The sequence below is a fragment of the Oreochromis niloticus genome, linkage group LG4 (genome assembly GCF_001858045.2).
Source record: "Oreochromis niloticus isolate F11D_XX linkage group LG4, O_niloticus_UMD_NMBU, whole genome shotgun sequence".
NCBI classification, from domain to species: Eukaryota; Metazoa; Chordata; class Actinopteri; order Cichliformes; family Cichlidae; genus Oreochromis; species Oreochromis niloticus.
Genome location: NC_031969.2, coordinates 20,006,719 through 20,030,979, shown reverse-complemented (window position 1 = coordinate 20,030,979; position 24,261 = coordinate 20,006,719). Strand labels below are relative to the sequence as shown.

General features: G+C 41.1%; 1 protein-coding gene across 2 annotated transcripts in view; it reads left to right on the top strand.

Annotated features, from left to right (window-relative positions):
• The window catches only part of prkar1b (protein kinase, cAMP-dependent, regulatory, type I, beta), a 64,753-nt gene that overhangs the window by 16,395 nt on the left and 24,097 nt on the right, over positions 1-24,261 (top strand). For both annotated transcript variants that reach the window (XM_003450128.5, XM_005454889.4), the window contains 2 exons: positions 1,661-1,752; positions 21,741-21,802. In XM_003450128.5, the coding sequence (XP_003450176.1) occupies positions 1,661-1,752; positions 21,741-21,802 (154 nt within the window). The remainder of the gene's footprint in view (positions 1-1,660; positions 1,753-21,740; positions 21,803-24,261) is intronic.

Here is a 24,261-nt window from a genome sequence, read left to right as displayed (position 1 = left end):
AGCATGCAGTGTGTGTTTGTGTGTATGTGTGTATCAGGTGTGTGCAAACACCCACACATGGCTCTGAGGTCTCTACCAGACTCTACAGACATGTGTCATGGCAAAAAGCCTGCCTGCATCTCCAGCCTCGTTTTCTTTACACATCCACATCACATCAAATCCACATCAGTAGCATGTACAAAAAAACTAAACAAAAAAAAGACTTTGTGCCGTTACAACTTAGCCTAACACAACAAATCCACCAGAGAAAAGTGAATTTTTCTGTGTATTTCTTCTTCTGTATTTCTGGTCATTTTTGTGCAGTAAGGTGCCATACACACAACACCAAACACACACAGACTCAAAGCCTGTAACACACGCTTATATATTCCTACGTAAATATTTCTATTAGTATTCCAGTGTAAAAAGTAACAGGTGATTTATTAGACAAAGTCAGTTAGTGAACCGTGCTCATCTGATTAAAATTGTTTTTGTGTGATATCATTCTTAACAAATTATAAGGTCTGCCAACTTGGCCTGGAGATTGTGTTATGAGAATTGAATTGCGTGTTTCACCGCTAACATCACAGTGCATGTTGATTTTGTTAAAAAAAAAAAAAAAATCAAACGGCTCTGAAGGAGGAAGGTGTTTTTGTGTTTGCAGCTGATAATTGCTTGCAGGTGTAAATGACTGAACACCAGAGATCCATCTTTTTCTATCTGCCTTTACCTAAATTGTTTGCTAGGACTGAATGATAATTTCTTTCCATTACATTTGAAATGTTAAGGCAGTTAAGCTTTTGGATTGCAAATGCATCCAGCCGACTGGTAACAGGCTTTGTGCCGTGACACTGGATGATCTTCTGGGTGACGGAGCTGGAGATGGATCGGAGGCTGACCTAAAATCGGTGTCCACTTCCAACTGCATTTTCCAGACCTGACCAGCCTGTTTCTCTTTCTGCCCACAAAGTAGCCAGTTCTAGTTCTAAAATTTGGGTACTTTTTAGTTTGTGTGTGATGTGGTTCTGTGCGTATTTGTGTGCATATTGTGAACAGCACAGTGCGGCTGTCTTCATGTGGAGACATCTGTTGCATTAACTTAATTACAGCTTACCCCCTCCTCTCTCCCACGACAAGAGGGACACACACACACACACACACACACACACACACACACACACACACACACACACACATCACTCCCTCATATTTATATAAGAAAAATTGTCTTTTTGCCTTACTTTTTGCCATTTATGCTCTACAGTTAAATGAGCATTAGGACATCCTAGAAGAGAGCTATAAAGACGGACTTCTCTCCCCAGCTGCTTTGTTGTGGCTCCAGACTTTACCATTCCATTTTTTTGCAAACACACACACCACAGAGCCTGGGACATGAAAATGCATGTTTTATGAATGAGTTCAGGGCTTTGGTGAATTTTTAAGGCCCGTGTGACATTTTGAGTGCAATCCTTGAACAGATGGGCTTCCCCAAAAATACACAGATGCACGTGTGGGATATTCCTTTCAGAGTTTGCCAGCACTCTGGTCTTTAATTACTTAATTTACTGAGCTTTTGAAGTGGGTTCTGCTTTTTGTTTGTGCTGGTTTGTTTCATGTGTCCACCTGCATGGTGTTGTTATAGCACACATTAATGTGCTGCCTCTTTCTTTTGCCTTCACAGGTGATTCCAAAAGACTACAAGACCATGACTGCCTTGGCCAAGGCCATCTCCAAGAATGTCCTCTTCGCTCACCTGGATGACAATGAGAGAAGGTACAAAATCTTTCCATTTGCCCAGCATGTGATTCCAGCGACCCAGATGTGTGCTTGAGGTCTGAATGTTTGTTTTTAGCCTGATAAAATCATAAAGAGGCCATTGTTTCAGTCGGGTCTTATGCCCTTGTGGCCACTATGTGCCAGTGTTGTCTGCATCTCATCACCTAAACAGCGGAACATGGACAGATGTGGAAGAGAAGGGGGTGCCGTTATGGGTGGGTAAGGGGCGACTGGATGTGCCTGTGTAGGCTGTGTTTCATTGTGTTGTCGGTTGCCATGGTAACCAATGTGAGTATCAGTATCATGTTGCTTATTCAGATATGGGTGGAGTTGCACAGACACAGTGCTCAGTAATCAACGATTCTCCATAGTTGTCTTAAAGAAAAAGAAAGATGCCAGTTTTCTTCTGTCTCCCCCCATTTTATTTTTTTACCATCTGCTCCTACTCAGTGTTATTTCACATTCCCCCTCTCTTCAGACACCCTCTCACCATCCTTCCATCTGTCCCATATCTGCAGTTCATGGGCTGGGTTTGGCTCAGACAGGGGACGGGGTGCTGTGGGAAAGGGTTTCAGGTGGCCGGCGGGCAGACTCGCCAGGAGGAATAGTGTTTCATTGGCGGGGAGAATCCATTATGCCCCATGAAGAGGAAACACCGGAGCTTTCCTGTTGGCTAAAGAGAGCACAGGCCAAACCCAAAACACAGTTTTTCCACTCTTTCGTCAGCTGACAATTTACCATGCTGCCTTGGCACAGGCACACAGACCTCTGATTGCACGTCAGTGACTCTGAAGGAGCCTCTAGGCGGGCGCAACATGTGATGGAAGTGGACAGTTTGAAAAACCATGCCCATGGGTGGCTGATGTGGCAGATTAAAGTTACAACAGAAAAGAAATATCTGGCAGCAGACCATACCCATCAGGTTTTAATATACTTAAAGCCTCTTTCCATGCAAAGCAATGTAATGGCATTGTCATCAGCCCATGAAACCATGCATGATGCAGAATTTATTTGACTGGCTGTCATGTTTGCTGTCTCAATATACACAGCAAGCTTAAACCATTAATGCTGTGCACACAGGAATTTGTTGTTGTGGGACTTGTGGGTGAATATGCAGCAGTGTCTCGGCGAGTGAAAACCTTGTTGGATTTGCTAGATTTTGGAAGGACATAGCAGTTAGCTGGTTTTGTCTGCCCCTAACTTTCTATCCTAGTTGCTTTTACACTGTCCATTCCTCAATTCTGCTCTTCCTCACTCTTCACTTACAGCTAATGATGCTGGACCGCTGGCTGGTGGTTTGGTCGCATTGCAGTTGCATTGCGGTTGTTGTGCCTGGAGTGCCGCTGACAGAAATGTGTTGATCTATGCCCAATGTGGTCTTGCAGCATTAATGAAACGCTGCGCAAAGCAAGCAGAAGGCCTGCACACATGACTCGGTCACTTTAGAGTACGCTACAAGTTCTCATTGGTAAGGTTTGTCATAAAATCGTGCCAAATCTTTGAGCTCATCCTCAATCATCTACCAGACGACTGTATATTCCTTTACAAACCGGCATCAAAGCATAAAATCAAGTTAAACTGAACTTCAGAGTGAAGAATATTTTTTGCGTGTTTGTGCCGTCTGTTGTTGGCATTGATGGAGTGACAGTAAAGTACATCACCCTCGCTTGATGTGCCAGAACTGCCTTGGACTGACGCAGATTAGCAGATGGAGTCCGACTACATCGCCCCCTCTCTGCCTCTCACTCTGTCTTTCTAGCTCTCCTTTCGTTCTGCAAACAGCTGTCCATTTGGTTTATCAGACATTGAGCCATTCATGCACATATGGTCTAATGGGGTAGGAAAATTGGGGAAATATACAAATGCTGAAGTTATGTGTCTGTTTTTGACCTGATGGCGTATTTCTCATCATCACGATGTATCAGGTTGTGTAATATTACAGCGAGCGCTATGCATGTGAAATGTTTCTTTTCCTTTCATTTTTTTTTACAATTATTTTCTTGATCTTAAGTGTTTTTTTTTATTTTTTATTTTTATTCTGTGCAATAATTTCCTTGAGACCTCCATGAAATTACCATTTTGTTTGAGGTGAGTGTGTGAGCGGCACAGAGCGGAGAGAAAAAAAGAAGTGCTGATAGCTGCGTGTGCGTGTGTGTGTGTGTGTGTGTGTGTCAAGGAAACAACTTGTGTGATTAGTCACTCAGCAGTTATGTAAGCCGAACACCACACAATTTGTTCCCCCATTAGCACTATATTATGCTATCATCCCCTTCAGTAATGAGTAAAACCAAAAACAATGAAGCCCTCTTTGTTTTTCGCTGCTCTCTCCAGTGCTCTCTTTTTTCCTCTCATCGCTTTTTTTGTGGCCAATTTTCCCCTTGTTGTCTTGTCCTCCTTCATCCTGTCTCTCATCCATTATCTGTCTCATATAACTTTGTAGAAATTCAGTGAGACTGTGCTGAGCCCTGTAAGCACGTCACTTTTAATAAGCTTAGTAACAGACACTTGTAGACAGGGCTGTTTTATGCCTTATACTTTTATTCCCTTGTTTCCTTTTAAAATGATTGTCTCTATAGCAGTTAAGCACACATATGGTGCTTTTTTAAAAAAAATGTCTTTTCCATTTCATTTTACAGAGTTTAGCCAGAAACAGTGAAAAATATGTTTTGTGTATGCTGTATGCATTAAAACATTAGACATTTGTGTTTAGTTAATGATCATATATCATGCCACTTTCTGACTTCTCTCAGCTTATATATTACTGAATAGACCAGAAGCTTATGTCTACATATGCACACAGATTAAGATAAAGGTTATCTGATTGTATTAGATTTATAAGCATTATAGCTCACGCGTTTTCATTTTTTTGTATTTTTTTTTCCACCAGTGAAGCTAGTCTATTTGTTTTCTGCTGGGGCTGAGATGGGTTTGTATAATTACAGGAATGAGCCAGGCAGGAGGACAATGATCCAGGAGGGCATCTTGGGACAAGAAAAATATTACTTAAACTGAAACGGAGCCAGGTTGTGGTCGGCACTCTGGTCATATCCTGTTTTGTAAATGTCTGCTTCCTCAGCTTTCATTCCAAGCTTTTTAAAGATGTCAGGGTAATGCGTCTTTGTGTGTCTGCTGTTCAGGGGTATTCACGAAGAATGTCAAGAGAAAAGATATTTGTCTTGTCTCTTTTCACCTTGTGAATTACGACGGATCTCATGAGCCAGATTTGCTACTACGTCACTGACATTCTGGTTTTAAAATTGCTGAAGTGCAGAGCTCCCCGACCACATGTAAAGGGAGAAAAGGAAAGACTGGAGCATTAAAGGGGAAGAGACATGTCACTGGCTCTTTTTGCTCTTACTCCTCTACAATCATGAGATAGCTTTTTTTTTGGACTTTGCATGATTCACAGTGCATAATAATCCTTATTTATACTATACAGAGTCTTGATCCTCCTCCGTCTGAAACAACCTGTTATAGCTCCTAAATGCCATACTCCCATTCTTCTGATTGGCTGACACTCTCAAACTGAAGATTTGAACAGTATGTGCACAAGACTGCTGTCTTCATGGAGCTGACCATATTAAAGATATCCCCCTCTTTGACAGCGTAAAGAAAATCATCATTATCACCATTTAAAAAAGTAGTCAGAAACTAAAGGTTTAGAGGGAAGTTTGAGCTTCTGCCTTAAAGGGAATTAGTTATACATTGTTTGACCTCATTATTTGAAACTTTAGCATGTTTAATATGATCATCTAACTGTATGTCTAATACAGAAAAGTTTAATACAGTAGATCCACTTTAAACCAAAACAACTGAATTTAGTATTAATACATTATTTTAGATTAAATATGTGTAATTCTTTAAATAAACTACACAGAAAGTTGGAAAAAGGTGCCAGGGTTAGACAAAGACACACACACACGTGCATAACTCTGCTCACAAACATCACCATCACTGCAAAAATTGACAGGCTTTACATTATTATGAGAAACATACACTCACACAGACACATGGACATTCACACACACGTGTTACAAGTGCATTCTCCAGCATGCATGTGAGAATGTTTTTCCAGTGTGTCTGCGCCAGCTGGGAGCATGGACTCTTTGATTAACACGCCATTCCATATGTCAGACTTCATGACCTCAAAGTTTTTGAGCTGCACCAGCCATGTGTTTGTGCGGTGCATGCAGTCCATCTCTCCTCAGATGCCTGGAAAAGGAGCCATAACAGGTTTTGCGGCCTCACAGATTTTAACACTCGAAAACATTTCTGTGTTATTAAATAGGGGATTTAAAGAGAGATACACACTTTTCTTGCATTTTCATCATTGAAATTTTATTTTTATGCTCATCTTCTAAGGAGTCTAAGTTCTGTGTAAAAGTCAGGGAACAGTTTTGAAGATACTTCTGCTTGTTTAAATTTTACTTTAATAACAGCATGCACTTGAGCTGCTTGGGCTCACAAAACTGCACAACCTGAAAATGTGTGTTGTCACAGCCTGATTTGAGAGTGTTTCAAAGGGCTTATTGTCACGTCAAGGGTGCTTTGCTTTCGCTTTCCTGAAGTGCCCCATGCGTCTGAGGCCATGTGACTATAGAGGAAAGTCCACGCTGGCAAATCACAGGTCACACGTGCAGTTATCCAACTCCTGAACATCCCAGAAACACTCCTCGATTTGAATTGTTTTGCAGTGTTTCACACTTTCCTTCATGTTTGTCTTCTTACATTTACCCTTTTGTTAATTCCAGAAATCTCAAAACTGGACTCATCAATACACACTGCCTTTTTCCCCTCCTAAGAAGAGGTTTCCACACTGCTGCTAATTCTTGAAAGGTTTATCACCCAAGTGTCAACTTATTTTGTAATTTTAGCTGCAAAATGACAAATCAATTCTCATCTTTCAAGAACTATTTGAATTTTCTCCCTCGCCCAAAATGATTGAGGGGTAAAGTAATGTGAAGCACACATGGTAAAATGTAGGCGCAGCTGATTTTTCTGTCTGTGTTCACACAGCAGCGCCATGTGAATGCTTTGTGCTACCATGAAACACTTAAAATCACCATGAAGCTCGCCTTCTCTTCTTACTGAAACTGTTTGATTTTTGTCTCTAGTACAAACGGTAAAGGAGTTACAGTTATTTGAAGAGCACTTGTAAAATAAGCCTGCTGCTGGGCCGATTGATAAGTAGTAGTAACAGTAGTTAAAATAAGTTAAAACATTTTTTTTGGACAGTGCCTCGATTGTAGCCTTATGATTTTATTTTATAAATTCTGTGTTTGGTGTGTGGTAACATCTACAAGTGTCTCAGCACTAGTAGAAACTTTGTCTTTTTTCATCTTACTTTTTTTTTCTTTTGTATTGTTGTGCATATATAAAATTTGAATGATACTTAACAAGATTTTTCTTGACTAAATAAATGTAACATTAGTCTAATTCTGAGAAACACCCTTTTTGTGTAAAATAACAGCATAGGTCTTACGTATAGCATGGCTCCCACTATCGAAATGCAGCTTTTTGCTGCAAACATCTTAATTTAGCTTTGTACTCTGCTTTAACCCACTGAAATATTATGAGCAGTGGTCGGGAGCCCCAAGAGACGAATTCCAAATGAGTGCCACCTTTGGTGAGTGGATCCAAGCCACCTGAGGGTAATGAACTAACGCTGCGATGACAGATTTTGTTTTAATGCAGTGTCAGAATGTTGACCCCACTGTACATATAGCATTCATGTGAAACACCTGTCTGAATGAAGTACAAAGTCAGGAATGCTTTGTTACTGATAAAAACTGAGTATCTTCTATGTGCTTATCTCTTTGACCTTGGCTGGTCTCTACAGTAATGTCTAAACCTCTGTCACGTTGCTGCTAGCTAGCTCATGATCCGACCCCTCTATTTGCTACCCATTAGGTACCAGAATGACCTCATTATGATACGTCCCTATAAACGGACATGTGGTTACACAAGATAAGCAAGGAACAGGTGTATGGTTTCACATTATAGTCAGTCAAACCAGGCCATGTCAGTGCTGGAGCTGTATTGAGTGAAACTATCATCTTATCTTACTATCTAGAACGTCTGATTATTGTGTTTTGGTTTCAGCTAATTTACAGCACTCAGATTAGAATATTTTTCAGATTACATGTTTAAATAGGAAAATATCAGGTTTGATAAGAGAATCAGGTCATACTTTCTTTTGCACCAATTTGGATATGGTCTCAGCCACTCAAGATTACACCGCTTGTATATGCATGTGCTAGTACAGTGTGCATGTAAATACAGCCTGTTTATCCAGGTGTGCCCTCATTTGCCAGCCTATCTTCCCAACACTTCCTCCAGCTAAATGCCCATTGTGTGGCAGTCTTTTAATATAGTAAATCAAAGCACTGTTGGCTATTTAAACAAGTTTTTCTTATCACACTTCCTCCTGAAGAGATGTGATTTGAAATTAGCTTTTTGATAGCAATGAGCCATTTATGTGTTAATGTTGGCCTGTTTTTTCAGGGTTTGTGTTTTTTTTTTGTTTTTTTTTGCACACCTGGTTAAACGACCTTGATGACCTCCCACTTTCCTGTGTATAAGAACAACAATTAAGAGAAATCACATTCATTCTTAAAGGGGTATCTCAGGAACGCCTTTTATATTTCCCTTGACTCAAACAAAACACACACAAATAGACTCATCAGGTTGTCTACTCCTGCCCACCTCCATTAGTGCAATGCCCTCATACCACAAAATGCTCTCACGGGGACAGTGCACATAGTAGAAACCACGCTCTCTTACTATCCACATAAATAGTCTGGCAGGGAGGAGGAAACCCTGTTTATCCCATTTCTTTAGCTGACTTGGCACGGTTTGTATTATTTTAAAATAACATTGCCATCTGCTAACAGGAGTTGTTAAATCTTCTCAGGTCAGGACCTGAATGTAATTCAAGCAAAAGCTGCTCTTTATCTCTGATAAGTAGAGAACCAGAAACTCAAAAAAAAAAAAACCCTCAAAATGATACTCCAGAAGTAAAACTGGTTTACTTCTAACCACAAGAAGCACTACATGCACAACAACAAAACAATAGCAGTTAAAATTTAAGGTTGCAATGGGGGGAGAGCAGGGTTGTAAAGAGGTGGTGCTTACCTCATCCTGCCTGCTTTAATCCTCAAATTAACTAGTTGAGTAATGAGTTGATGAAGTGACTCATTAGATGGCCTTTGGCCCTTAAACCCTGACCTCTGCACCTTCCCAACCAGCCCCTGCTGATGGACAGGGAACATCTTTAGTCTACAGGCAGTCTTTTTCTTTGTGTGTGTATGTGTGTGTGTGTGTGTATGAGAGAGAGAGAGAGAGACTCTGTGTGAAGTGAAAAAACTAACAGATAAATTAGCAAGCGACAGAAAACTTAAACATATAAACAACAGCGGAGGGAAAGGCACTAAAAGGGCCTCAGGGAGCTCTGTCTCCTCTTGTGTTCCAGCGGAAGTTTATTTAAGGCCTGTGTGAATGGACAAAGCAACGGAGAGGATGCAAGAGGAGATAGTGTACTGTCTGACCTAATCAGATGATCATAACTGTCATCATCATATCTGATAGCTCAGCTGAACTGATGTGGAAATTGGTCTTTGTGCTACAGTGGGTTATTATCTGTTATACATGAAAGATGTTTCTAAAATTACAAAGGGTGTTTTGCTAAAATGTGACACACAATTCATCTACACAGTTCCTACATGAGCATCCACTCAGTGAAGCTGAGTGTGTTGTTACCACATTGCAGCCCCTAGGGGGTGTTTTTGCCACACAGAGATAAAAGAGGTAATAACAATCATTGGGCTCATTGCTTTTTTTTCTCAGACAGATACACTTGTTGTACTGGAAACATACAAGATGTGTGTCTGCCTATAGGCATGCACGCTTGCACACTTGTATTAGGTGACCCCAGCAGGCTTCCGGGCAGTGTAGGGTAAACAGGATGTAGAATAAAGGGCTAAGTGGATGACTGTGTGGGAGTCTTCTCACACCCAAAACTCTTTTTCTCAAGATTTTAGGAGTATTGAGGAAGTATCCCATTGACTTTGTGTGTCTTTTCCCATGATTGTGAGGACGTGTCTCTCTGTGTGTTCAGGTGAAGAAAAGTGAGGATGTTTGACTGTGTCTATGATTTGTATTTTATGGTGGGCAGTACACAGCGTGAACAAATTAGCAGGTTTGTGTTGTGTGCTGTTTAGTCTGTTTGTTTGAATGTGTTTGTATTTCCTGTCTTGTTGGTCCCCTCATTGACACTCTGTGTGTCCTCATGCTTGTTTTCCCTGAGAGCCTGGTGGTCTTCTGTTTCCCCCCCCCTTTTCAGAATTCACTACTTTCTCTGTCTTTACGTTTTTCTCTTCCTGTTTTGCTCCGTCTCTCAGTCATGCAGGCTCATTCGCGTCTTCTTCTACACTCACATCCACTCCCTCCCCCACATTCATGTGTAGTCTTCTATCTGTCCCCTGCATGGCTTTGTGCTGCTGCCACAATACCAGGGGCCAGGCGATGAGGTCACTCACCACAGGAGACCTGCAGGCCTGACTGAACCTCAACCACCATCCAACCCTTAGCGAACTAGCAGGCTAGTCTCACCTCCCCCAGCATATCACATCGTTGCTTCAGCTGAGGCAACTTCACCTTTACGCCCATACAAATAACAGTGCACACACTAAAACATATTGTTCGTAGGAAGTCCATATCAGCCAGGCTTTTTGTTTGCATGCTAGTGCAGATAAACATCCAGCTATGCACGTCAGAAAGTGCACACATGCATGCACAAACACAGTTAAACACAGTCATCCGCACAGAAAGCTGGAAACTTTTGTCCTCTCTCATACTCTCTCTCTGTCTCCCCAACCTTTCCCTTGCTGCCTCTTCCAACCCGGCATCTCTCTCCATCCTTCACTTCATCCAATTCTCATCAAATTCTTCATAAAGTAGTGAGTAATAGAGTAGTAATGGTGTCTAGAGGCCGTTTAGAAAGCTGTGTTCCCTCCAAGATGTACCCCAGAGTCTATGCAGGACTGTTTTCCAACTCGCATAATTCTTCTCTGCCCTTTCAACTGCTTATACCATCAGTGTGAGGATGTTTGTATGAGTGAATTTGCCTGTATGTCTTTTGTGTGTTTGCAGGTGTGTGGAGTTTTTGTGTGCATGTACGTAATGATTTTAAAAAAACAAAAACAAAAAACAAAACAAACAAATTTGGTCTGTGCATTTGTGTTTCTTTTCATGCATGAATGCATACTGCATATCCATGTTTGTGCTGGAGTAAAGCAAAACAGTTATATTTTGGACCTGAGCATCAGCTACATCAAATGTCCACAGTGGAAGAAGCAAGGAGTCGTTTACAGTTTCTCTGTACAAGATTAGGCTCACAAGTGGTGAAGAGGACCAAAGAAGTTGGCACTTTTAGGCCTCTGTGTGTATACCATAATGATTAACAGTACCTAAGGTCATTTATTATTGTGCACAGTGTCAGGTTTCATTTCATGTGAATACATTCGTAGGGTAAAAGTGGGCTTGTGGATGTCACTGTAGCAAGTGCTTGCCCCTGCTGTGTGGACATGATGTTCCTGCAACCCTTCAGTGTCTTTATAGCTCAGCCATTCCCAAAATACTGCCCACACACTGACCACCACATTGTGACAGAGCAGCCCAGCGCCTTACAGAAGAGGCTCAGTTGGCCCATGGCCTCCTATTGTATACATCCCGTCTGCTTTGTCTATGCTAGTGCGATAGATTCCAGTGCACAGGAACAGACAACAGTCTTGTCATAGTGTGTTAATTCTCCCATGACCTCTTCATTGGTTTGATGGTGTCACTCTCTTTGAGTTTTATTTAGACTAGAGGCGCTTGGCCCATTTGCATGCTTGATAAGCTACAGTATGGGACATCTCATAGAGGTTGTTTAGCATAATTTAGGCCACAGTACAGTGGTTTATCTTTTTAGGAAATATTTTCCTTTAATGATTTAAAGATCAAAGAACAGAGCTATCAAGCGGGTTGTCGTGCTTGCTCAGTTAATTGTGTTAAAATTGCTTTTTTGTACACAATGAATACTTGAAAAGATCTGTTGCATGTCATCAATGTACAGCTTGCAAGACTGTATCATTATAGCAGTGTAAGGGCAGAAATGAAGACAAATCTGTATGTGCAGTCCTGTAAAAAACTAAGCATGTCCCATGATTCAGTAGCTTTTAGAACTACCTTTAGCAGCAGTAACTTGATGCAACTGTCTTCTGTATGACTTTTTCAGTCTCTTACGTTATTTTTGCCCACTCTTCTTTACAACATTGCCTCAATTCATTGAGGTTTGTGGGCATTTGTTCATGCAGAGCTCTCTTGCTACCGCATTTCAGTCCAGATGAGGTTTGAACTTTTAACTGGGCCATTTCAACATCATGATTTCTTTTCTTTTTTTAGCCAAAATTATGTGATATCCTGTTGCATCACCCAATTTTGGCTTTAGCTGTCATATTTGACTCTACAATACTTTGGTATACAGAAGAGTTAGTGGTCAAATCAGTGACTGCAAGGTGCTCAGGTCCTGTGGCTGCAAAACAAGCCCATATCATCACTCCTCCACCACTGTGCTTTCTGTGGTTCAGAGTGTTTGTGCTGATATGCTGTGTTTGGTTTTTGCCAAACCTGATGCTGTGTATTATGATCAGATATCTCAATTTTGGTCTTGTCTGTCCAAAGGACATTGTTCCAGAAGTTTTGTGGTTTGTTCACATGCAGCTTTACAAACACAAGCTCTGCTGCAATGTTCTTTTTAGAGAGAAGAGGCTTTCTCTTGGACATCCTCCAAACAGGCCATACTTGTTCACTCTCTTTCTAATTGTACTGAGGCCTGTAGAGTCTGAGATGGGGCTCTTGGGATTTTTGCAGTTTCTCTTAGCTTTGCACGGTCTGACATTTTACTGGGACGTCCACTCCTGGGAAGATTGTGGTGCACACCTGAATGCTCCAGCACAGCAAACTGCCAAAATGTCTGCTTTTATAGAGGTGCTCACATTTGCTGATGAACAGTTAATGACGTGCATTTGATTAGCAGCATCTGGCTGCTACTTACCCTCTTTATTCCCATGGAAGCAGTAACAGTGTACTTACAGCTTTGCAAAGAGTGTGAAAACTTTCTTTTTCACATGATTTTATTTGAGAGAGAGGGAGAGAAGGAGAGAAACAGAGAGTATATCCATTCCTAATACAGGTAAAACACTGATAATAAAAACTGAGAATGGTTCATACAATTTCTTGTCAATTTTCTTGACAAGAAATTGTCAAATAATTATTATTATTTGATGTCAACATGATATCTGCTCCCTTGAATTTGGTCTTTTAATAGCCAGAATGCTTCAAGCCAGAGAAGTTGGAATATTAATTTAGGGCATAAAGTAGATTGCAGAAGAAACCCAATTTCAGCTGCTCCCGTATTCACAAGGGGTCGCCACAGCGGGTCGCGCCACATGTTTGATTTGGCAGATTTTTACACCAGATGCTCTTCCTGCCACAAAACCAAAGGGATTTGTGTTTCCTCCCAGGATTGAAATGGGGATCTTTTGCTTGGTAGGCAGATGTGTGAACCACTACACTACAGTGCCACTACCAAGTGGAGGATATCAAGGATAATGAGTATTTCTGATTACACATGATTTCCCTATTTGAAAGGTTTAGTGAAAAACATGTGGTTCTCGTATCGAGTGAAGTGTTCTGTTTGTTTCTAGTTAATAATTGTCTAACATTTGTGCATTCCTTAGTGTTAGCATATTATATGGAAGTTGGTAGGTGGCTGCGCAACTTCTTTTTACAGCTGGAAAGGCCTTACGTCAGTCAGATGTCAGCTAGTGAATGTCTCTCCACTGAAGCACCCAGTGCACCATTACCTCACTGCCCATAGTGCAGGTTGATAATTATAACCACACACACACACTATGGTAAACACCATAGTCCTTCAGTCCTTAGTAGTTCCTCCTTTACTTTTCTCCTCCTAGTGATCTGATCTTGCTTACAGCCCCCAGGTTGTTTTCAGAGTTTTGTCTCTACTTCATTCATGTGTTCAAGCACGTATATGTAATGTGCAATGTTGTGTAAACACCTCTCAGATTTAAACCCCAACAAAGGACACTTTGCATCCTGATCTGCTTCTCAAATGCTTATCTTGTTTTAGCTCTTGTCTTCTGCAAGGTGGGAGGGAAAGAGGAAGGGGAGTGCAAAGGAGAGTGGAAAGGAAAAGACATGCCCGCAGGACAGCGGTGTGCCTTTTGATGTTAGGCAATATGTCAAGATTACATGTGCATGCGTGTATGTGTGCGAGTATTAGAGAAATGGCTCTTGGCTTCTCTGCAAAATGTATAGGGTTATTTTAGCTTTACACTGTATTATTTGTGTGCATCCAGTATAATTACTTCTGTCTCTGCACGATGGGAGAGGAAAAGAGTACGGCTCACTCTCTCTCTTTCACTCATTCCAGTGACATTTACCCTGTAGACACATCAGAGAGGCAGAGGCTTAGTCCTGTCAGCACCTGATTCAGCCTGACCCTTTTTTCTCTTCAAGTGGAGGAAGAGCTCGCTTTTTCCTGCCCTGTGGCGACGAACAGAGAAAGGGGGCATTAGGCAGGTGTGAAAATCCAGTACTGAAAATGTGAATTGCACTGACAGGATGATGAAACTTGGTTAAAATAAGCAGGGGAAAAAATAAGTTTTAATACAGTGTAGCAGTAGCTCAGTAGCCTAACTGTTATACTGAGAAAATGCAGGAAGGAAAAGAGAGAAAGGGCGAGGCAGCAGGGTTGGACAAGTTTGTGATGTTTTTAGGCTGACATCATGACTGCATCAGCAGGTGGTATGTGTTGGATCATCAGGTATGCCTGCAAGACGGCCTTGTCACATTTAATACACACAGCGGTCCATTAAAAGTTTGCCAGGAACACTCTTCCACCAGAAATCCAGCAATATAGTCAGAAATTTAATCGAAAGTTAAGTTTTAATCAATTTTCTTAATGCTCAGATTTTGAAAACAAGATGCATTAAAGAAGGAGAAAAAGCATTTGATATAGGACTGCTACTTTCCCCTGGAAATCATTCAGCATTTTCGTGTAATAAAAAAAAAAAAAAAAAATTGTTACAATTATGAACTTTTTGAAGTTTGGGGCATAACTTTACAGTGAAGAAACAGCCAAAGTTATACATCCTATTTTCTCCTCACATCTTCCCATCAACTTCTTACTCTTTCTCCTAAGTCTGGTTCTTTCTTCCTCTGCCATGAAACACTGGCTCTCACCTTCCTGATGACAACTCGAGTGTGTATACCTTTGCTGTGTGCGTGCTGAGAGAGAGAGCGTTTGAAGCAGCAGTAATGGAGGGGAAATGAGATTGCTCTACTTTTACACAATTATCACTCGTAGCTCTTAAGACCTTTGGAAATTCTCGTTAAATAGGTTTTGTAAGCATGTATATGCGTATATGTTTGCATGTTTATTTAAAAACAAGTGTGTTAACAAGGTGTTGATTAAGCTTGGTCTGGTAGAAGTCCCAAGTTGTCTGGTACTCCCTGCTTCTGCTGGATGCTTCTCAAAACTCATAAAGAAACTTGACTCTGTGGTTTCTCTCTCTAAACCTTCACATCGCTGTGCAAGAAGAAATAAGGTGAGAGGAAATAACTGGTGCTATTGTAGGTCCCAGGCATGTGAGAAGGTGATAAGGCCATATTGGTCCATCTGAAATGGACATCCACAGTCTGGCAGGGTTTAAGGCGCCAGTTCCAGTTCAGTTAAACCTGATATTTTATCTTACTGACTCAATTAAGTTCAAAGGTTTAAGGAAAGCTACTGTGTCTGTTAGACTTTTCCTCCAGACTGGCTTTTTGTCCCTGTCACCATAGTAACATGGGCTCTTACTTATTTGTTCCTTTGTCATTTTTTTTTTGTCAGTTGGGAGAATGACTGCTGGGGTCTAAAGTTGTATAAGGTGGATTTTACAGTAGTTTCCTCTGCTGTATCCTCACACTGTAACTGGACTAATGCACAACTTCTGTTCTGTTATACAAATGTAGTTTTCAATGGATTGGATCCAAAGCATGAGCAGTGCAGTTGCATGATGGCACTTTGTATATCACATCTTTGTCAAACTCTGTGTAGTTTGCTCACTAGCCATCTGTGTTTTTGACAGTTCAGAATCAGAAAAGTTTGGCTCTTATAAAGTAACATTGATCTTCAGTTTGTACTTCACCTGCACTGTCAATAAATGTCATATTGTGTAACATGTCTGAAAGTAAAAAGTAAACACAACTAATTTAAATCGTGTTGCCTTAGCATGGCATTTGAGTACATTTAAAGTCACATAGATTGGATTTAGGAGCCTAAATACATGCTTAGACTTTAACAGTCTGTCTTCAACCCCTTCTTTTTTTTCTCTCAGGTGGTCCAATCAGTGCAGGGTGCATAAATGACAGTTTCCTTCAGCAGCATTTCAGTAAAAGTCTGCAGGTCAACCACATCACCAGCATAAATGCACTGGCCCTTAGGTGGTTAGATTCTCTAGTGTGTACATACTGGGACACATTTACGTATTTTAAGCAACAGGATGCATCCAAGTTTACACCCCTTGTAAACCTGTGGAGCCAGGTGTGTGAGTTTAACACAGTGGACTCCCTCGCCTCTGTTGGTTTCCACTATTTAAATTGCACGCTATCTGAGTCTTCAAACCATGTGAATGTGAGACCAGATCACAGACCAAATTTGCACCAGATCTTTAAAATAAAAATATTAGTCTGTTAAATTGTATGGAGAAATTTTAAAAGTTCATTTTTTTTTTTCAGTAGACCAAATTAAAAGAACATTCCATGCATTTTGGAGACTGTAATGTTTTTCAGATCTGGAGTTTTAGAGAGCTTTACCGAATCCAAAGGCACAATTGGAAAAGTCTAGTTGACTGTTAGAAAAATGAATGTTTTCTCTCACCTGTCATCTCCCTTTGGCATCCTCCTCTCCCACATTGTTGACCATCCCTAAGTGCTCATTGCCACTAGCCGTGACCTGTTATGTCCATGCATGAATGGCTGGGACCACCTCTGTGCTGTGCTGCAAGGTTTCCTGTGTACTCATTTCCAATCATCCCAGATGAGCAGTAGGTGTAAAAATGTTGAAAAATAATTGTTGAAATTGCAGTGGAAATGTTCAGCATTGCATATAAGTTTATGTTTAAGTAGTATAGCTTTAAATTTAATATACACTTACATACTATACTACTTATAGTGTAACTTCTATACTATAAATAGAATAAAATCTTTGAGTATGTTTAGCCTGCTCTTGTACTGCCATTCATTACACTTTTGATTTGGTTGGAGGGGATATCTGTGGTTTGTTTTGATCAAATAAGACACAGTTTCCTTAGGAGTCTCAAGGCCAGTGTGAAGAAATTGGCAGCAGCTGGCGTGACCCGGTTGTTCCACTTGCTGGTGGTGCTTCGTGATGAATAAGGGAGCGTGCTTGGAGCTTTTATGTCATAAATATTCTCCTTGAATGCTTCATTGCTTTATGATTAATCCCTCCTCATCTCTTCCTTTTTTATCTTTCACTCACTCTCTCATACTGTTGCTTGTTGTCAGGGAATGTGCTTTCATGTTTATGTAATTACAGATGAACTGTACTTTTTAAAGAAGTAATTGTGTCAACAGGAATGGAGCTCACTGGTTGTGAGCTCTTGTTTTAAGGTGAGGAACGCTGGCTGTCTGTGGCTAACATTAAATGTCACACTGCTTAGTCAGCCTCACAGAGCGGTTTTCTAGCTTATTATGGTGTTGATAAAACTTGAATTTTACATGTATAGGATCATATTTGTGAATATCCTGCTTTACACATCATCCTGACTGTTGGCTGAGCTGCCAACTCAGAGCAGTAGTGTGTGTTATTCTAAGCAACCTGCCACTTAGTGGTTTAATTCCTGTAGACTAGTATGTACGCAGCATACATTCTTTACTTTACTTAATACTTTGTTCTGGACTCCAAATCGCAAACAGTACATCCATATAACTTGTATAATGATGTTGGCATTGTCTCTGGTGCATTTCCATCTCACTGCTTTCACTTGCATCTTAGTGGCTGTAACATGTCTTACCATAGGAAATCATTTTTTAACTTTCGTTTCCAGTGTACATTTGGTGTCCCCAGGTCTTTGCTTATATAATGGAACTGATTGGACTCGCAAAACAAAGACTATTGTTCTGTTTTGCCAGAATCAGCAGTCTGAATTACTATCAACTGTGGCAGTGGAAATTAATCCTTCAAGCACTTACGGCATGAACGCTGCAACAGCCAAACCAGTGGCAAATTGCTGCCAAGCTGAGACGCAACTTGGAGCAGGGAAGTTCCCGTATGTGGTGGAGTTGTTGATTATTTCAGATATTGCAAAACCTCTCCTACCCAGACAAAGAGCATACTGGATGGGCTCCCCATTAAGGACTTGTGTAACTCAACATTCTGCGGCCCATTAAGAAACACAAAGACGTGGCGGCATGCCGTGCCCCTAAAGGGGCCTTTGGTGTTAATGGTATAATGGCAGCGCTGTGTGTTGATGTAGTAATGTAAAGATAAGATGTCTGCTGCTGAACAAATAAACAGCGGGGCTGTAGAAGAGATTAAAAAGGAGGGAAGAGGAGAGCGAAGAGGGAGTCTGTCATTGTCAACCTGTAAGAACAACAAGCAGTCCGGCTACAACAAGGAGGGCTTAATTTTATTTTATTAATGACTGAATCCCTCCAAGCTAACCACATTTTTATGGGTGTTTGAGAACAATAATAGGCTATTGCTGAACTGTTGTGGGCATGTCTGAGGGTGAAGGAGCGTAAAAACTTTTCCTGTCACAACTGCATGTACAGTACACAGTGCATGCATGAATTCACACGCTCAATGTGCGTACATGTTGCAACCTTTCACATTAAGCTCAACACAGCTTAATGCAGGCTGTTAGATAAAAGTGCTGATCTGTTGGCCTTAGCAGTCCCTGCTTTGAACTTGAACTGCTGCTTTATTGTTATGCTCACATTATTCCACAGGTGCCATCTCCACCTGCTTCTGGCACTACAAACAGACACATATGGGCAATGTGCCGTCCATGTGATGTCAACTGCACATGATGTGTGTGGACATATGGTAAAAATTCAGATGAGATCAAACTAATGTGACAGTGTTACCAGCGTAATTAACATCTGGGTTTTTACATGAATCAAGTTTTTGGTCTGTTTTAACACTGTACACATGGACGAGTGAATGATTATCCATGTGTGTGTTTTAAGGAAGAACCTCCACATAGCTCAACCATGACAGAAGCTTTGTCTCCCTCCATTGGGTGGAGGTGAGCTTCCTAGGCCCGTCACAGTCTGCAGGGTCTCTTTCTGCCTCTTTCTCCTTCTATCTGTCTCTGTCAGAACAGCACACTCATTGTTAGTGGGGTTGCTCTGCCTTTTCATAAGGTCAGAGGGGCTACAGGTAGCGGAAAGGACAAGATTAATCACTTCATTTGAGACACGCAGAGAGGGGGCGATAGACCGAGAGATGGGGAAATGGGTGGGGCAGCAAGAGAATTATAAGGAAGAAAGGGGTAACTGAAATGGGAGAAACCGAGCAGGAACCGACATGGACGAAGAAAGGGAAAGAGAGACGGGTAGAGACAAGGGGAAGTAATTACCTCCATATGCATCTTTGTTGCGCTCACTGATGCATGTACTGAGTGGATGGAGAGAGGCGGTCAAGTGTAATTAGGTAAACTCAAGTTTACTGCCTTTGATCCTCTTGCTGTGGCAATGTGGGCCAGTCTTGCCCATCCTCCGTGTGATCAACAACGCATCACCACCACCACAGCTGAATGCAACCACGATGCCACTTATGTCTACTTTATGTGCCTAGTTTTGTCGAAACTTAAAAAGTTACGACTTTTGAGTACTTCCAGCACTTTCTCCTGGTTTTCTCAATGTTTTCTCACTTAATGCCTCTAAATCGGTCTACACTGTTAAACCTGGCATTTTCCAAAGTAATTATTTTCATAAGCCACACAATATAAATTGCACATAACCTCAAACCAACTGCTCAAAAGCTCCTTGAATAAACACAGTCCACGCCAAGCACAGGTGGCCACAGATGCAAGGAGAGTCGAGGGCACTCGTGCAGATGTTGACTGACTAATCATCATCAAAGTGTTTGAGCGTGCGTGTCACATCACAGTGCCAGTATGCAAGTGTTCATCAGAATGGACTCTGTATAAATATGTTTTTGCATTGTTGTATCAATGGGCAAATTACACAACTGTGTGTCTGTGAGTGGATTGGTTGCATGCGTCATTATGTAGTATGGGGGTGTGGCATCTTTTAGTTGTGCGTGCAGACTTCAAAGAGTGAGTGTGTTATTTGAATGTGTGTTTGTGTGTGCTGCTTGTCCTCAAGTATGCGTGAGTCAGTGGCCAGCTGCAACGCACCGAGCCTACCTGTGGGTGAAGTTGGCCCAAATCCATCTTCTTAAGTCTGCTTTTTATTCAGTGTCACATAAACAAATACCAGCCAGGTCCATTCACTTCCAGACCACTCAATAACATCCTCAGATCTCTCCTCAACATCTGTTGACCTACGTTTCTTTCTTTTTTCTTCTTAAAATGGCAAAGTTAATGCAAAGCAACATTTTTTTTAATGTTTGTAGTGTGCTGTAAGTTTGGCTGTGTAAGCCTTTTCATTTCCAAGTACTACGTAGTCTTGTGCACTGTCAGGACTGCACACTTATTCAACACCCACACATAATTTTGCGCAAACCTGTGTGTTTTCATAGGCAGTATTCCACTCAGATGCAGACAGACTGGCTCAAGTGCACAGATTCAGTGACACATACCCACACACACAGACTCACACACACAAACATAACTGAGAATGGGCTCTGACTTGTCCCACATTCACTCAGCAGGTCTTGTATGTCTTTGATATGCCTGACCCTCTTTTATTGTTTTCTTTTTTTCCCTATATTTCTCTATGAGACGGGTGGTATGCAACTGATTAGATAGATAAATATACCCCGAAGGTGTGAGGCAGGCAGAGAGGAGGAGAGGAAGGATACTTAGTTTTCTCTTGTCCCAACACATCCCAGCAGTGGAGCTCTAATCTTTTGCGGCTTCATGCATTTAAACAGCCTGATTAGCAACAGTCTAACAGGCGCTTTCCCTGCTGGGCTGAAACAGAAATTAAGTGCTTAGACACAGCCATCACTTTGTTTGTTTTCTCAGTGCCTCTAAAGGAAGATACACTCTGAGATATGGGCTTTGATCATGGGCTGAAACAAAACAGTCATTGTTAAGCCTGCGCACAGTACCGGTCCAATGTAAAGAGGCAGACGGGGCTGAAATGTTTTAATTCTTATACGTGATGATAATATTCTGATGTGTTTAGTATTTCTATTTAACAAAAATAAACACCAGTAGTAACAGAGTAGTAACAATGGCAACTGTCAGAAATGGAGAGTGAAAAAAAAGTACAATATTCTAGACTGATGATAAAATAAACTGTGGCCGGTTTGTTGGACTAAACTGTGTGTTATAACTGGCATAAATGTGTTCTTTATGATGGCACTAAGTAGAAATAATGGATGTGTGGCTGGATATGGATGAGGACAAAGAAATCAGTTGTGTACACATTCAGATGGATGTGTCTTGTGCAAGCTTGTGTGTGTGTGAGTGTGAGTGTGTATTGGGGTCACCCAGAGTTCCCATGCTTGTCTCTTTGGCCTTTTCTGCCTGTTGATCGAGTTTGCAAAGTGATGATGGCTGCTGTCTTTCCCATAATACCAGTCCTACACAAAAAGTCTTGTGTGTACTGTATATTTGTGCATGACACTCAGCAAACAATTCAGAAAACTGGTGGGATAATATAACATAATAGCAGGTATGCGTTATTAACTCTCTCTCTTTTCCTTTCTCTTTGTCTTCCAGTGACATATTTGATGCCATGTTCCCGGTCACCCATATTGCAGGGGAAACAGTTATCCAGCAAGGTTTGTATAAATATTTGTTGAGATGAAGATTAAAGTCAGCCTGCTGAGCAAAATCCAACTTGGTTTACGTACTTAATTATAGCAGGAATATGTTACTGTTTATTTTCCTCTGGCGAACAAAAACAATCCTTAAATTCTAATCAAAAAGATTCATTTTGAAACCTAAATGGGTTTTAACGTCATAACTTGCACTCAGAGGTGCTCCACTCAACAAGGTTCTGGAAGCATTCCTCAGAGATTTGGGGACATACTAACATGATGGCATCACACAGTTGCTGCAGATTGTCATCCATGTTGAAAATCTCCCATGACAACACATCTGAAAGGTGTGCGACTGTTCTGACCCTAAATTCTGACCCTACTGCTGTGTGTCGCAGCAGAGATCAGTAGTCATCAGACCGGGTAACATTTTTATAATCTTCTGTTTTTGTTGAGCCTGTGGTAATTGTAGCCTCAGTTTCCTCTGCTGTTGTAGTCCATCATAGTTGCTCTTCTGCATACTTTTGTTGTAATGAGCGGTTATTTGAGTTACCATTGCCTTCCCATCACCTTGAAGCAGTCTAGCAATTCTCCTCTAATCTCTGGCATGAGCAAGGCATTTTCAACTGCTGCTCACACATCATAGATGGTTCTGCGGGAAAATTCCAGTAGATCTGCAGTTTTAGACCACCCTGAGCAGATGGACAGGTATACCTAATAAATGTGTATTATGGCCATGTGTATCTATTCACAGGCTGTAAAAGCTCTGAAAAGAAAAGCCAGTACAGAGGTGCCTCAAGCCTACATTCTTTCTAATGGCCAGCAGTGGTATAGAACACTTATATAGAAGTCCATGGAAAGAACGCCCTTATTGCTAAATGGACCTTTGACCTTTGTAAACACTTATCTTATGTATTTCTTAGTGTTACTGAATGATGTTCATTTCATTCATTCTGGTCCCAAGTACAGTAGAAATGATAATGGAACAGGCTGTGCTTTAGGGTGGGGTTACCTTGCACTCTCAAATTCCAGCCTTGCTTGTTATATCTGGTTTCAAAGCACTAAAATTATAACAGCCAAAACGCTCAGCTCAAGGCTTCAAGATTAACCATTTGGAAATGTCATAGTGGTTGTAGCCATCTTTGATACGCTGGAATGCTCTGCCATGGTCATGAGTTACATCATCTTAATGGACTTAACCACTTTAATGGAAAGGAAACAGTTAAAGTGCCATTCTCACTGATTACCTTCAATGAGTTTATCTTAAAGAATACTACAATTGTACTGCTACCCGTTTTTTGTTTTTTTTTCTCTGCCACTCCCACGTTCCCTCCCGTTTCCTCTCATTGCCTCACTCACACATTCCCCTCAGTCTGCACCAGATGCCAGGTCTTTCTCCTCTGCCTAACTGCAGTCATCAAAACCTTCAGTCTAGGCATCCCTGGACTTTGACAGAACACAGATCAGCAGGTCCAGACTGTATTTTTCCAGCGCTCCCCCACACAAGCTCCTATCAAACACAGAAGCAGACACATTTAATCACATATTTAAAACACTGAAAACAAACATTCTCTCAGACAAATTCCCAGTTCTAGATAATATTATGTTCACACCTGCTCAGAAAAACATAGTTTACACGTGTGGAGCATGCCTTACAAACACACACTCATACAGACACTAGGTGCAGGAAAACTGTCAGTGCTAGACAAACACTCCCTCAGTCTCTCCCACCTTCTCTTAAGACAGCATCCAGGAGTATATCAGTCCTAATTTGGTGATAATAAGTCTAGCTAACTTTTTGGGGCCCCTAGTCCCAGTCCCAGGCAGTCCATTGTTATATACACTATAGACTGTGGTATACACTATATGCAGTGCTGATGTCATTGCTAATGTCTGGACTACTGTACAGCATCAAGAAACCAACCACGCCACTGACCACTCACACACTGTTTAGACACAGCTGGGAGTTATTGACTGTAAGGTTTGAGTGGGATTTAAACAGGAGGTGATTTACTGTATTATAACATGCAAAATGTAGCATAGAGCTATTTTCATTGTAATATATTGCTTATAGAGAAGTTCATCCGCTGTTCCTGACATAAACTGTTTCAATTGTTAGTGCAGTAAGTGATCGGTTATTTAGTAATAAGATGTTTTCAGCGCTGATTTTTGGTCTGTTTGTCAGCAAGATTATGCAAAGGCTATAATGAAACTTGGCATAAAAGTAGAAGTCGATCAAAGAAAGATGGCATTAAAATTTGAATCAAATCCATCACTTACTTCAAAAATGCAGAATAGCAGTATTGCCCTTGGTGCCCTACTAATTTTATATGAGGAAAAAAAATATTCAAAGATGAAATTAAATTGATGATGGACATGTTTACTTTAATGCTGACATTGTGGTTACAAAACACCTCAGAGACTGAGGATGCAACCTGCGTTGTCCTTTTTGAGTCACAGCATAACACCTAAACTAGCTT